The 12,965-nt window shown below is 36.1% G+C and overlaps 1 protein-coding gene across 2 annotated transcripts in view; it reads right to left on the bottom strand.

Annotated features, from left to right (window-relative positions):
* The window catches only part of PHIP (PHIP subunit of CUL4-Ring ligase complex), a 107,819-nt gene that overhangs the window by 62,212 nt on the left and 32,642 nt on the right, over positions 1-12,965 (bottom strand). For both annotated transcript variants that reach the window (XM_082277174.1, XM_082277173.1), the window contains exons 10-15: positions 11,111-11,181; positions 10,210-10,310; positions 10,053-10,093; positions 8,856-8,954; positions 6,734-6,887; positions 5,652-5,786 (exon numbers count right to left, since the gene is read on the bottom strand). In XM_082277174.1, the coding sequence (XP_082133300.1) occupies positions 5,652-5,786; positions 6,734-6,887; positions 8,856-8,954; positions 10,053-10,093; positions 10,210-10,310; positions 11,111-11,181 (601 nt within the window). The remainder of the gene's footprint in view (positions 1-5,651; positions 5,787-6,733; positions 6,888-8,855; positions 8,955-10,052; positions 10,094-10,209; positions 10,311-11,110; positions 11,182-12,965) is intronic.

The following is a 12,965-nucleotide window of genomic DNA, read 5'->3' as shown; positions in this document are numbered from 1 at the left end:
CACTAAGAGTAACACTGCTATTTTTGAACTTCCAATATGGTTTCCAGGGCAAGCAGCATTTACTAAGTGGAGAGTAAGCATTTACACAGAGGAGAACAGTAGTGTTTCTGGGGGAGATTAAAGCTTTTCTTTCACACATATAACTTGCCATTTCAAAGGGAGATGAAGGTGGGAAAGGGGAGGAGTGGGCTCAGTTAGAATTTTTTCTTTTTCTTCCTCTTCCTCCAAAAGAATCAGAAGGTTGCTTCAAATGACTAGTTTAGAGTTCAAATTCTAATGCATTTTTGAAACATACCCTTGGTATTTCTATATGCTCTATGAAACATGCTTTAGCATTTAGAAAAAGACCTATCACATAATTCTCAACAGTTAGAGATATATACACTGTGATGTATAAGTGTCGAAGGCTGAGGTGGCTTAGCCTTCCAGCAAGTCAGGTAGTCACAAAGGTAGGAGGATTTTGAAATACTCAGATCTGTGAATTTAACACCAAATTGTAAAAATACTCTTTTTGTATCCATTTTCCAAAGCATTTTTCACAATACGATTAAAGAACTAAGGCTGTCTTAGCCCCGAGTTCCAAGGGAGTTCCAGAACTACCACCCAGAACGTGTTACGGACACCCTAACACACCACAGTGCTCAGAAAGACCCTCTTAGTGCTAAGGTGATGTCACAAGAATCAGTCCAAATGGCCACTTCACAACCGGGAACACATTAAGATTACAAATAAGCAAAAGGCTGACCTTGACAGGTTGTCAGGCACACAGGGGGCACCCAAGGCACACATATTATAAGAAGGCTGACTGCTGGCTACAGCTGAGCCTGACTTCTCAAAGAAGTGACCCATATCAAGAGTCAATCAAGTAAGACAGAAGAACAACATCTAGTTCTGAAAGGTTTTTTGTTGTTGGTTTTCTTTGGGTATTTTTTTTAAACTGTCCAGGAGAATTTTTTTTTTTTCTTTAAAGGCTTCAATATTCCTACTTGATTCATTTCTACATTACACAAAGATTACACAAAGATAAGGCTAGTCTTTATCAACTAAAACACAGGCTTTCTGTTTGAGTAATTGCAATGCCTACCTACAGAATCTGCCTAGTCAGGTATCAGATTCAGGCAAAGCAATGACATTCAAAGATAGAGTAAGAATTCCAATATTCCACAGCGACAAAAATTGTAAAAATGCCTGCTCTTCCCTAATCTTTCATTCTTGCTACTGTGATACAGTCTTCATACTTTCAAAAACATACTTTAAAGTAACAGGAGTCACCATATGTTCCTGAAACTGCTCACAAAGCCATGCTATAAAGGAAATTAAAAAAAAAAAAAAAAAAAATATATATATATATATACAACACCCATCGAAAACCCCTCAAGCAAACAAAAAAAACCAAAGAGAAATAACTGAACTACAGGCCTGTATATACCCTAAAATCTTTTAGGAAACTTCTTTTAATATTCTTTTACAGGGCAGCCAACTCACAGGACAAGAACTATCAACTTTACCACAGGTGAAACCTATAGTCCAAAAAATAACAATCATGGGCAGCACTGTAACACCACACCACAATCTACGTAGGGTCAGACTCAAGGAACACCAATACTTAATGTCTAAATTACAACACCAACAAAAACCCAATCAGCAAACCAAACAAAAACCCATGCATCCACCTAACATTACTAAACATCTCCATTTAGATCTGAAATATTAAGTCCTCATAGTTTTCCTTTTTTGCCTTCATATGTTCTCAGCATTGAGAAACTTTTGCCTAAAGCCTAAGGGCTAAGCTGCAGCACATACTATGCAAGTGCCAACCCTGGCATTCCTAACAAACCAACAGTGTCAGATTTATTAGGAAGTAACTCAGTGGGAACACCTCAAAACACGCTGTGACAAGAACTGAGAGGTGGACACCTTTATTTATGACCTAACAGAACACCAATCCTGCAAATACAAAAGCTTGCCTGAAGGCAAAGAATTTCTACCACTTTCTAATTTACCTAGAACATGATTTGTATACCCAAGCAAACTAGCCCATGCCTAACACACAGGCTACAGATTCACATCTCTCCATAGTGACACAACCTGGGAAAATTGGGAAGAAGTCCTGTCTAGGGCATTTATAGCCAAGATGCTCTCCTGAGTTAGTGGCAGACATTGAATTGAGCACTTTACTACTAAGGATAGAACAGAATCTAGGTCTTCCGTTTCCCAGCTCTAACAGCTAAAGTAATCCCAAAAAATGAGTGCCACCTGCACCTGTAGACTCCTTTACGAAAGCAAGGTCTTCCCTTGGTTGTTGGAAAGGTGCCTTACCACACAAGGGATCCAGATGCCTCATTGCAGCTTTGAGTAAGGAACTGCATTTCAAATACATCTTTATGTACATTATCATGCAGTTGCTTTCACCAGACAGCCCACTATTCAATGTATTTTTTCCCCTGGATCATCCACTAAGACACCTACATCTCATGCACTCTTCAGCAAAATGAACTACAATTTAAACATTTACAAGAGTCTGTGTTGTTCTTCTGTAGCAACAACACTATTTTTGTTAATACATAAACTCTGAAACAGTTGGCTAAAGGAATCATTTAAGATTTATTACCCTGTTTCTTCAGAATGCTTCTTTGTACCTGGGAAATACAACAGATGAAACTGCCCTAAAACTACACCAAGAACACATTCTTCATTAGCAGCTGTATTAAGTCAGGACCGGTGTGAATATGACATAGGCCAAAAACCAAATACCTGTATTTGCACATGCAATTTAAAAGCATCTCAGGACTTACTTGCTGCATCTCAAAATGGTCTAAAACATTTTAACCATCTCACATTCTTGTTATTTCTATGGCAAATTTCAGTCTCTGGCATAGCGAATACACTCCCTGAGTGTAGGTGACTCAAGTCACTGAATTAAACCAGTTCTGAATGTCCATGGACTCCAACACCAAGTTATGCAATACTTACACAACTAGACCAAATGAAATGAAGACTACAGGTGAAAACATGAAATATATAAAGCATATATACTTACTGAGAGCATGACAGTCATTTATGGGACTGAGATTACTATTAATGATAAAGACCAAAATCTGGCAAACAGATCAAAGATGCTTCAAACAGACCAAAGATGCTTCAAATTAACCATAATTGTGACAATTGATTTAACAGCAGATCTTCAGTTTAAAAACCTGGGAAAGAATACTCTGCAGGACCATCAGAGTCACCTAGTGGGACCAAATTGCAACCAGCAAGAAACAAATAAATAGAGGAATCAAAGTTTAAGTTAAATACAAAACAAAAAGTATATTTGGTTACTATGATTTGCCTTGCAATTTCATATTCACTGACTGGATAAAAGAATTAAGTTTCAAACTGATTGACACTGCTTGCATCCCTTGATTTTTTAAATTTTTTTTTAACATTGACAATGAAGGCATTTGGGGCAGGGTGAAAAGCAATTTAAAAATATCCAACTCTACTTTAGGGATTTGTCACAAGGCTTTAGACATACAAAGCAATCCATCTAGGATAGAAATACCTTACTGGACTAATATCAAGCCAATAGTCACCTATGATTTTGGTAATGCAATCAGCTCCCCCAAGGTCTGCAACATTTTTTAGGGAACTCTTGTTATGACAAAGCCACCAAGTGCTAGTTCTGGTACCACAGACCAGGAAATGATAATGAGAGATTCTTGAACTTCAAAGCAGACATCTTATGTCATTTCAACTCTTAGGTTTCGTTGCTCCAGATGATGTTGCCTGTCTGATCCAAAAGAACCCAATCTGTAAAAATTCCCTGAACAGAAATACAAATACTTTTTTAAGAAGCATAAGATGACGTATTGAACAAGTGAGTGAAGGTAACAGCACTTGTCAAAATAATTTAATAGTGGTTAATCTATTGATGTTCCCAGCTGATTTGCCATTTAGGAAATGGAGAAGACTGGCAGCTCTGTATGAATTCATGCCCTCTCGTAGTAAACCAGGACACTTAACCTTTGCAGCTCTGCAGAGGTGACTGCACAATGTCCTCTGCCTGCCACCCAACACCTAAGAAAACCTCTAATTTCCACCCTTGTCTTTTGAAGCACCAAACACAGAAGACTGGCTGGTGAAATATTCAGTCCATAGGGAGATGCCTCTCGTGCATACCTGGCTCATACAATGCAATTCCTTGGTTTGAGACAAACTGATTGCCAGATATACAATTCCCCTCACCTCACAAAGCAGGTAGACTTCCTCATATTAGTTTCAAGCATAAGGCACAGATTACTAGCTGCTGAGATCTTCTGATTGTCTACAAATTTCTCTCACTCCAAAGATCTTAAAATGTATGTGACTACTATCCTTTTTACGTGTTTATGTTGCACTGCACTCTTGAAATATTTCAGTCTTTTGGGGGCTGCCTAACATCACAGGGACCTGTAATTTAGGTTCTGATAGCTCTTAAATGGACTTTGCTTAAAAAGAGCAGATGAGCTCACACTATTCTGACCTAAACTCCATGAGAACCATCATACATCTATTGTAAGCAGAACTGGAAATGCAAGCTAATCATGCAATGAGAACATATACCTCAACTGGCAACAGTGAATAACAGCACCAAGTGATGAAGATGTGTGCTCATAGCTCCAATATTATTGTCTTGATCCTTCATAACCTCAGTTACAGAAATCACTGCAGAGAGAAAGCTACTCAACCTACATCAGTGCTGAAGGAACCTAGGTTGCGCTCTCTCTGATTAAGCTTAGCTGAATTTTCTCAGAGACTTTATGAACCTACTGTACTGCACATCTCAAAATCTTTCTTTAGGTTCAGTGACCTTCCTGGCTTGAGTTCATTTCTAAATGTCCCTTATCATTTTGTTAATATATCTATGGTAGGTCTCTTCTTCATGCTGGTCTCCAAGACAGCCACTACAGCTGAAGCCTGTTTGCCTACTCTCAGCATTCCAAATGATAGTGGATATTCTACAAAGGCTTTTTTAATTTTCTCCATGAGACAAAGTCTGAATTGCACAATACATCGTTACCTTTTTGAGGAAAAAGGTATGTACAAAGACCCACTTAATAGCAAGAAACAGATGAAAATACCTATTGTATCCATCTTGCAGGAGAATCAGTTTAGCGCAGAACAGACCAAATTTGAAACCTGCATGTGGAGGACCTCTACACAGAAAGGCTGACAGTGTTCTGTCCAATGGGCTAAGGCAGCATACAATGTATGAGATCAGGGGACTCCTGAAGAGCTTTAGCCAGATTAAGAATTAGTAATGCAAAAACAAACCAAGTTCCACCTTAACTCCCCAGGCAGGAAACAGAGCAATAAAGGAGGGTCTTTGTCACCCTGTCTCTCACATATGATCTCTGACAATGTAACTAACACTCCAATTTTGTGTAGATCAAGCATATAGAAAGAAAGCTCTATGAAATACGGCCAAAGAAACAATTTGTAACATTTTACTCAAAGATTCACTCTTTGCCCCACTGAACTGAAAACGAATTTCTCTTGACTTCACCAGATGCAGGATCTTGCTCTATACATAAATCATACTTCAAGATGGCTTACATAAGAATGTACTATAAGCAAAAAGTTTAGAATGGTTGCTCTGGCACATCTGTATAAAGCACAATAATTACCATGTTGAAGTAAGACCGGATTTTGACCCCTCTTGCCAAATCCCAAACTATGACATTTCCATCATGTCCAGCTGAGAAGAGAACTCTTGGATCAAACGGATGAGGTTCAAGCACAAACACTTCATCTTCATGTCCCTGAAAATAAAGACACAGCAGAATGAAAAAGAGTATTGTCTCAAATACTTACCCAAGGATTCAACATGGTAACACTAGCAGCTGCCACTTTAACCTATGAAAATGCCCAGCAAAAACTACTTTGAGCACACTCTTTTGGTAGCAGTGCATTACACTCCTTCCTTTCCAGCTGCAATTTTACCTTCCTGAGTAGTATGTCAAGTATGTCACCTTCACAAGTATGTCCCAATATTTTCACCAGGATTTTAAAGATTAGTGTCCACAACATTTAGTACTTGGGGGTCTTAATATTTGACAGATTTCCATTTTTTTCAGCAGAGTACCAGTTAGACATTTAATTTAAACCCAAAAAGAATGAATTATATAACTTAAAGTTGGAGAACAACATCTTCAAAATTAATGCTATATTTTAAAGCTGTGCATTAAGTATTTCCATCTTGATATCAAGTTACCTATAGTAACCCATTTTCTCAGTTACAAAAGAAGTGTCAGACATTAGTAAACCTGTTGATTTATTTTAGTTAGAAGACTAACTTTGTACTCATGGAATGATTAGGTTGCAGAAGTGTCTCTGTTTAAACAGGACAAATTTATCCATTAACAGTATTTCAAAACACCACATTACATAAAGATTAAAAACCCAACTGTTTCCTTCTCTCCTTCAAGATAGAACTTCAGTTAAAAAAACAAAAAAAAAAACCAAAAAAAACCAAAACAACCAAAATGTCCAAATTTAGTTTCAGACATCTTGAACAGCAATGGTTATTTGCAACTTTAAGGTTTTATTTTCTAATAAGCAGCTGATAGACATCTCTATTACGTTTCAATTATCTAGAAACATTTGTCAAGGTAGTTTTCAGACAGGAAAAAACATATAAGGAAGAATGTTTATAATGTATAAATAAATTTTGCATTCAAGATTGATAAATCAAGATGGTACACCTTACCATGAGAATGTGAATGAGCTGGCCAGTGAAAGAATTCCAAACTTTCAGAGTCATGTTATTAACTGCAGTTATAACAGAGTTGTCATGGCGGTCCCATGCCACCATGGTCACTTTCAGCTTTGTGATTTTATCTTCAACTCCTTGCAAACTTTGTCTAAAACAATAGAATAAAAAATTTCAGTGTAATCCTACTTTGCTAAAATAGTTTAACACTACTAACAAGTGAAAACGCTTCTGTATTTTGCTGTAAGAATATTTCTTCAAGAAACCAGACAAATTAAAGATGTTTTCTATAATGTAGCACATTCAATCACAAAGAATTGTAGGTACTTAATGACCATAGGATCTTCCAGAAAATGCTCTCTGATACATGACTTAACTAATTTAAATTTGATAGCTACAGTATTTGTTGTGACATCTAAAGAACAAAAATCCAAATTAGTCAACCAAGGAACAGTAAATTGTCCTGCAGAATATTTGCAATAAGTATTTCTCAATATGGAGAGATGTATTCTATACCTTTAAATGATCTGAATTCTCGGACAATATTTAGTACTACACCACTACCCTGGCATCACTTTACTAATCATAATATGGCACTTAATCTTGCATGAAACCCAAACAACAGTAATCTATAATAAATCAATCAGAACACCCAAAAATTACATTTTTAGCAGTATGATTTAAAGACTAATCACCCTTGAATTCTCTAGCACATTTATTTCTAGGAAAACATCAGCCAAACTCAACAATAGCGTGTCACCACTAAGTAGGCAGACAAAATACAGAATCTTCCATATAGTAAGCACAACAACACATTGCATAATAGTATCAACCCAATAACAGAAAATGTAGTTATAGCCAAATTCCCTTCTAGATTCAGTGCAAAACCCAGGAGGCTTTATAAGCTGAATTAATTCTTTCCTTTCAGTGCAGCAATTTCATTTTCTTTGATAAAACCATTCTTGTGCAGGAAAGATCAAATTTAAAACTGCACTTATTCCTCTAGTCACAAGGATAAAACAGAATTCCGCTATAGGTGCTTTACTAAAATGAGCAGTTCCATTTCTCGGATAAGTTCAGCATTTATGGCCACAATGAAGAAGAATCCATTCCTCTTTTGCACAGAATCAGTTAAAATGGATAATTTGTACTGAGAGTAACTCAGTCTGTTATCAAAGTACCAGCATTTTGTACACTCTTGTCCAACAGTTTGATACCTACGTTTTGTTGCATCTGCTCATAATTGACAGGACACTGTCTGATCTAAACATCTAACTAAATTACACTTTATTTAGCCTTCTCTTCCATCACTCTCTTCATCTTTCAGGTATCTTTCCACAGATGACTCCTGAAACCATTATAGTTTTTTTTTCTACTAAATATCCTTCAAAACATTCCATATTAACAGTAAGGGGGAAAAGGTTTATCCCTTAAACCTGTTACAAATCTTTTTAATTTATGTCAACTGGAAAACATCTTCATGCCAAAATAAAAAGGTGCAAGCATCAATTCCTACTAACTCAGTCTCCATCTTCAAGCACCTTTTGTTGCTTGTTCTAGTGTACAGAAGTTTCCCATACCTACAAACTCTTGTAAACTCTCAGATTGTTTTAACAAATTACAGAGCCAGCAATTTCTTTGCTCTGGCATGTTGCATGAAAAGGACACAATACTTCTTTTCTGGGCATGCAGGTTCCATAATATCTGTAAATATTACTGAAATGCAATCAGTCTCAAGAAAAGATGTGACCTGGTTTTCTTGCTCCAGAAATAAATGTCTACGTAAAAAGCCATATAAATTTGACCTTCAAAGGGTTTTGGTTATCTTTTATTCTTTCAATCTAATCAAAATACTAGTGGCACTATTATCAGGACAAGCTAATTTCCACAGCTGAATATGCAGTCAAATGTTTATTTTCATTGAATTTCAAGAGCTAGATAAGCATACTGTGCATTTAAGCAATAATAATTAATAAAATTTTTATTATTAATAATAATAAATTAATAATAATTTTTCTTTTCTCTCACTGTCTTTTTATAAAAATTTTTAGTAAGTCAGAAAATTATAGCAAAGGTCCTCAAGAATCTGTGTGATAGCAGAACGTTTTACATCACTTACCCTGCCGGGCGAGTAGCCATATCTAACAAAATGCTTTTCCATTCCCTTCGCTTAAATTGCCAGATTCGTGCTGTTCCATCACGGCTTCCACTCACAAATCTAACAAAAGCAGGAAAGAATTACTCAGAGATCAAAGGCAGATCTGTACAGAAAAGACACCTGAAAATTAAAGTCCCAGAATTTAGAATTCAAAAATGGGAGCTATGAGTAAGAAGTCCAAACAGTGTCAGAATCCGGTACAAGTGGTTTGAGGTTAAAAACGCTTCCCATGCCAACGAAAAAATTGAAGGCCTCCAAAAAGTCAAACTTGCTTCCCTATCCTGAGCCCGTTCCAAACTAACAGTTCCATGACCTTTGGTGCACCTTGCTGAGTTATGACACTGCACTGGCACAGGGACACCATAACCCAATGAACATTCCAAGGAGCTGACCCTATCACACACACAGAGGTCAAGAGGAGAGCCCTGCCAGCAGAAGTACAGACGTGATTTAAAATAAAACCTATTCCCAATAAGTTAGCATTGTATACTGAGTAAGTACTATGATACTTATATGAAGAAGTGTTTCCCAGCTTGAGTTTCTCTCCCACTCTCTTCTTTCCCCTTTTAGAGGTTCAGGGGTAGGAGGAGGAGAAAGAGGTGGGTGAAGCTTGGTTTACAACTATTTGTATCATGATAAAAGTGTACATTAGAACATCAAATAAGTGAAAGTGTCAGATACTTCGTAATAAACCAAACTGTTTTCTTTAGCATCCTTCATATCCAACATCCAGAACTTTAGGTGAAACATTAAAAAAAGCCTTAGGCTAGCTAAACAAAACATTGTTAGATCTAGTTTGATATTTTTTCTGTATCCAGCAGTCATTTAAGTGAAAAAAGGTTTACACGTTAAAATATATCTAAAAGTACACGTATTTGATATGTGAATATATATACACACACACACACACACTTCTTAGGAAGAAGTTTCAAGTATTTTCATAATTTTAGCAAATTCAAAATACTTCAACCATTACAATGAAAACAACTGTGAAACTAAGGAGTACCGTGAAAAAGAAACAGTGAGATTCCAATAGTTATAGATGATTTTACTGGATGAAACTCAAAACAAAGCTCTTTGTTTTAATAACTACCTCTGGAAACTAGTATTTACAAATGTCTACAAGGTCAAAAAGCTAGCTCTGAATAGTGTGCTTACCTGCTACTACTATTAGAAAACTGAATGCTGTCAACTTTGTCCTATATAAAAAAAGAGCAGAAAAAGAAAAAAGAAATCAAATTTCTCCAAATTATCCCCTTTTATCCAAATTATTACTTTAATCAAGTACATATGTAATTTTAAAAAATGTATTTACAGTATGAAACTCCAACTCTGATATCTTCTCTGGCTGACCTGATCCAAAGAAATAAACCCTAATGATGTGATCTGTACTCCCAGTGGCCAAAAACATTCCACCTGAGAAAAACAAACAGATAAGACTTTAAAAAAAGGGCAATCTACTGTTATTACAGTATTTGCAAAGGGACATAATATCAAATATTTAAATTTATTCTCTGAAATTTATAGCTGCATCTCATTTCAACTATGCCTGAAACTGACCTTTAAGTCAAAACAAGATTTAGAAACTCCAAAGTTTAACTGGAGTTGAATTATCTCACATTTGCTGTCAGTAAATATGCATCAGCAGACATATCCGAAAGATTAGTTAACTAGAGTAATTTGCTTGCATCTAAGCCCTTAGAAGCCTCCCTCTTAATAAAAATCAAATGGAACTGGAACTCTAGTACATTTTGTTATTTCATCCAATTATTTATGTAGCATTCTTCAGTTGCCAGCTCTAGAATCAGTGAAACCCAGACCATGAGAGAACTCTGTAATCAGCACCTTCTTGTACAAATCCCCATATACTACGCCTCAGATAAAGCCAACTCTCCTAATTTTTCTGAGAAAAAGGTATATATCTATCCCATTCTGAAAAGACTTGCAGTCATAAGAGACTTACTTACAACATTTCATGTTTAACTGTATTTGTAATTTCTAATTTTAACTGTATTGCTAATTTCTGTAGCAGCAAGTATTAATGCATAAATTCTGAATTTATATTTTAAATATTTGGGATTTTTTATAGCCACTAACTCAAATCCACCTTATTAAAAAGAAATATGCTACAGTAGCTGTAGTGTACTTAATTTTACTCATCAAATAACTTCTTATATTGTTTCAAGGAGAGAAAGGAAAAAAAAAAAGGCTTTTACCAGCACTAAAAGAAGAACAGATCATTTGGACTCCAGGCCGAGGACGTTCTGTAAACTTCGTTGGCCTTGGACTACAAACAAAAGAAAACCAGTTAAATAATTTCCTAATAGGGTTTCAAAAAACAAGTCAGTATCTTAGAAATAAAGAACAGAAGGATAAAATTAAATATGAAGGAACAGATGGCTGCCCATTTATAAACAATTTTGTGTGACTATGCTTCACGAACTGATCTTTAGGAAACCAAGACATCCAGATGGACTAAGTAACCCATGCATCAAGGAGAGTTGTAACCCAACTTAAATCCCATTCCCTTCTATCCTATGATATTGCTATACAAAACACTCTCCTGAAGTTATCAGGAAAGCAGAACAGAGCAAGCTGCCCATGATGTTGTTTTAAACCGCTGGGTGTTCTGGCTTTCTCCTGTGGCATATGCTTGCTTTTACAAGAGAGAAACAGAGACAGGTGCTCTTTATAGACAAGGATATCAAAGAAATTTAAATAAATTTGGAGTTTTCCACAGTATTAGAATATAAGAGTTTCTTCAAATGACATCATATGTTCCCTGTGGGCTAGTTTCAAATAGTACCCAAAATGTCAGGACAGTGGTTAGAAGTTTGTAAGGGATTTTATTTTATGGCCCTCACTTTTCTCTAGGCATTTCAGAATGTGATATGGAAGCAAAACTAAAGCTTCAGTGGATCTGGCATTTTAAGGGTGTGTAAAACCAAAACAAATCAGATCAAGTTCTTCAATCATTATTTCAATTCTGTTCATGGATTACAGCAACCTCAAACTAGTAGGTGGTCTTGCATAGTATGCCATCTGCAATCTTCCCTCAAAGAATTAACTTACGAGAGAACAGCAGCACTACACCCACGAGTGTCATCACTAAAGATTTGCTCTAACATAAAAGAATGCATATTCAGAACTTATCCAAAACGTTCTCTTTTAAAAGCAAAATGGCCTGTATAATTCATTTCACCTGAAGGTAGATGCATAAGAGATCTTCCTCCACTAATCAGTTATTGCTATCTCAAAGAAAGTAATAAGCATTAAACCTTGGTGATGTTTATGCATGAAACAAAGTAATAAACATCAGCAATATCAGTTAAGAAATCTTTCTCCAAATTATCCATTCGGTATAGGCTGTTTCTGTGACCTTTCCTGCAGGAGTTTTAAGGTAACTCCCTGCAGATTTGTGACAAGGAAACTTCACAAGATACACTAAACAGGACAAAGATCTTTTCTACAAAACAGTTGAAATCCTCCTTAACTGAGATACTAACAAGAACTATCAGACAATTCAATACCCAGTTTACATAATTTGGAACAAATGTAAATAGATAAATAGGCTGTTGTTTTCTTCCACTCTTGTTTGTCAACTCTGCCTTTGGAGTTAGGACAGCTGCAAAATAGAGCAAGTATGCACTTACATTCTAGTTCAGATAACCAATTTAAATTCTCAAACTTACATCTCTCTAATGTGTGCTATTTAAGGCATCAGGAGACAAGGGATTATGGCACTCTTCTACAATAAAACAGATTGCAAAATGAGTTGGGCAATCAGTATTTTTGTGAAGCATGGAAAGGGGACAAAAGCTGGTTCCATCCAGGACAATGTTTCACTTTACATATATTTTCAATGCATTTATTAAGTGTTTTATTAGTTTATTAATCTAAGTTCTGCAGACTAGCTTAACTCTGGTCACGTAGTAGTTAAAGCAAGACTTCTTCACAGAAAACAGATGCCTTGATATAACCTCTCTAACTTAAGATAATAAAAAAGGTTCAGAATATCTGAGTTCTGATACATGAACAGTCCCCTTAACATCGAGGGCCTTCTGCATAAGG

Source organism: Coloeus monedula (genome assembly GCF_965178545.1).
Source record: "Coloeus monedula genome assembly, chromosome: 2".
Lineage (NCBI taxonomy): Eukaryota > Metazoa > Chordata > Aves > Passeriformes > Corvidae > Coloeus > Coloeus monedula.
This window is presented reverse-complemented; position numbering and strand designations above follow the sequence as displayed.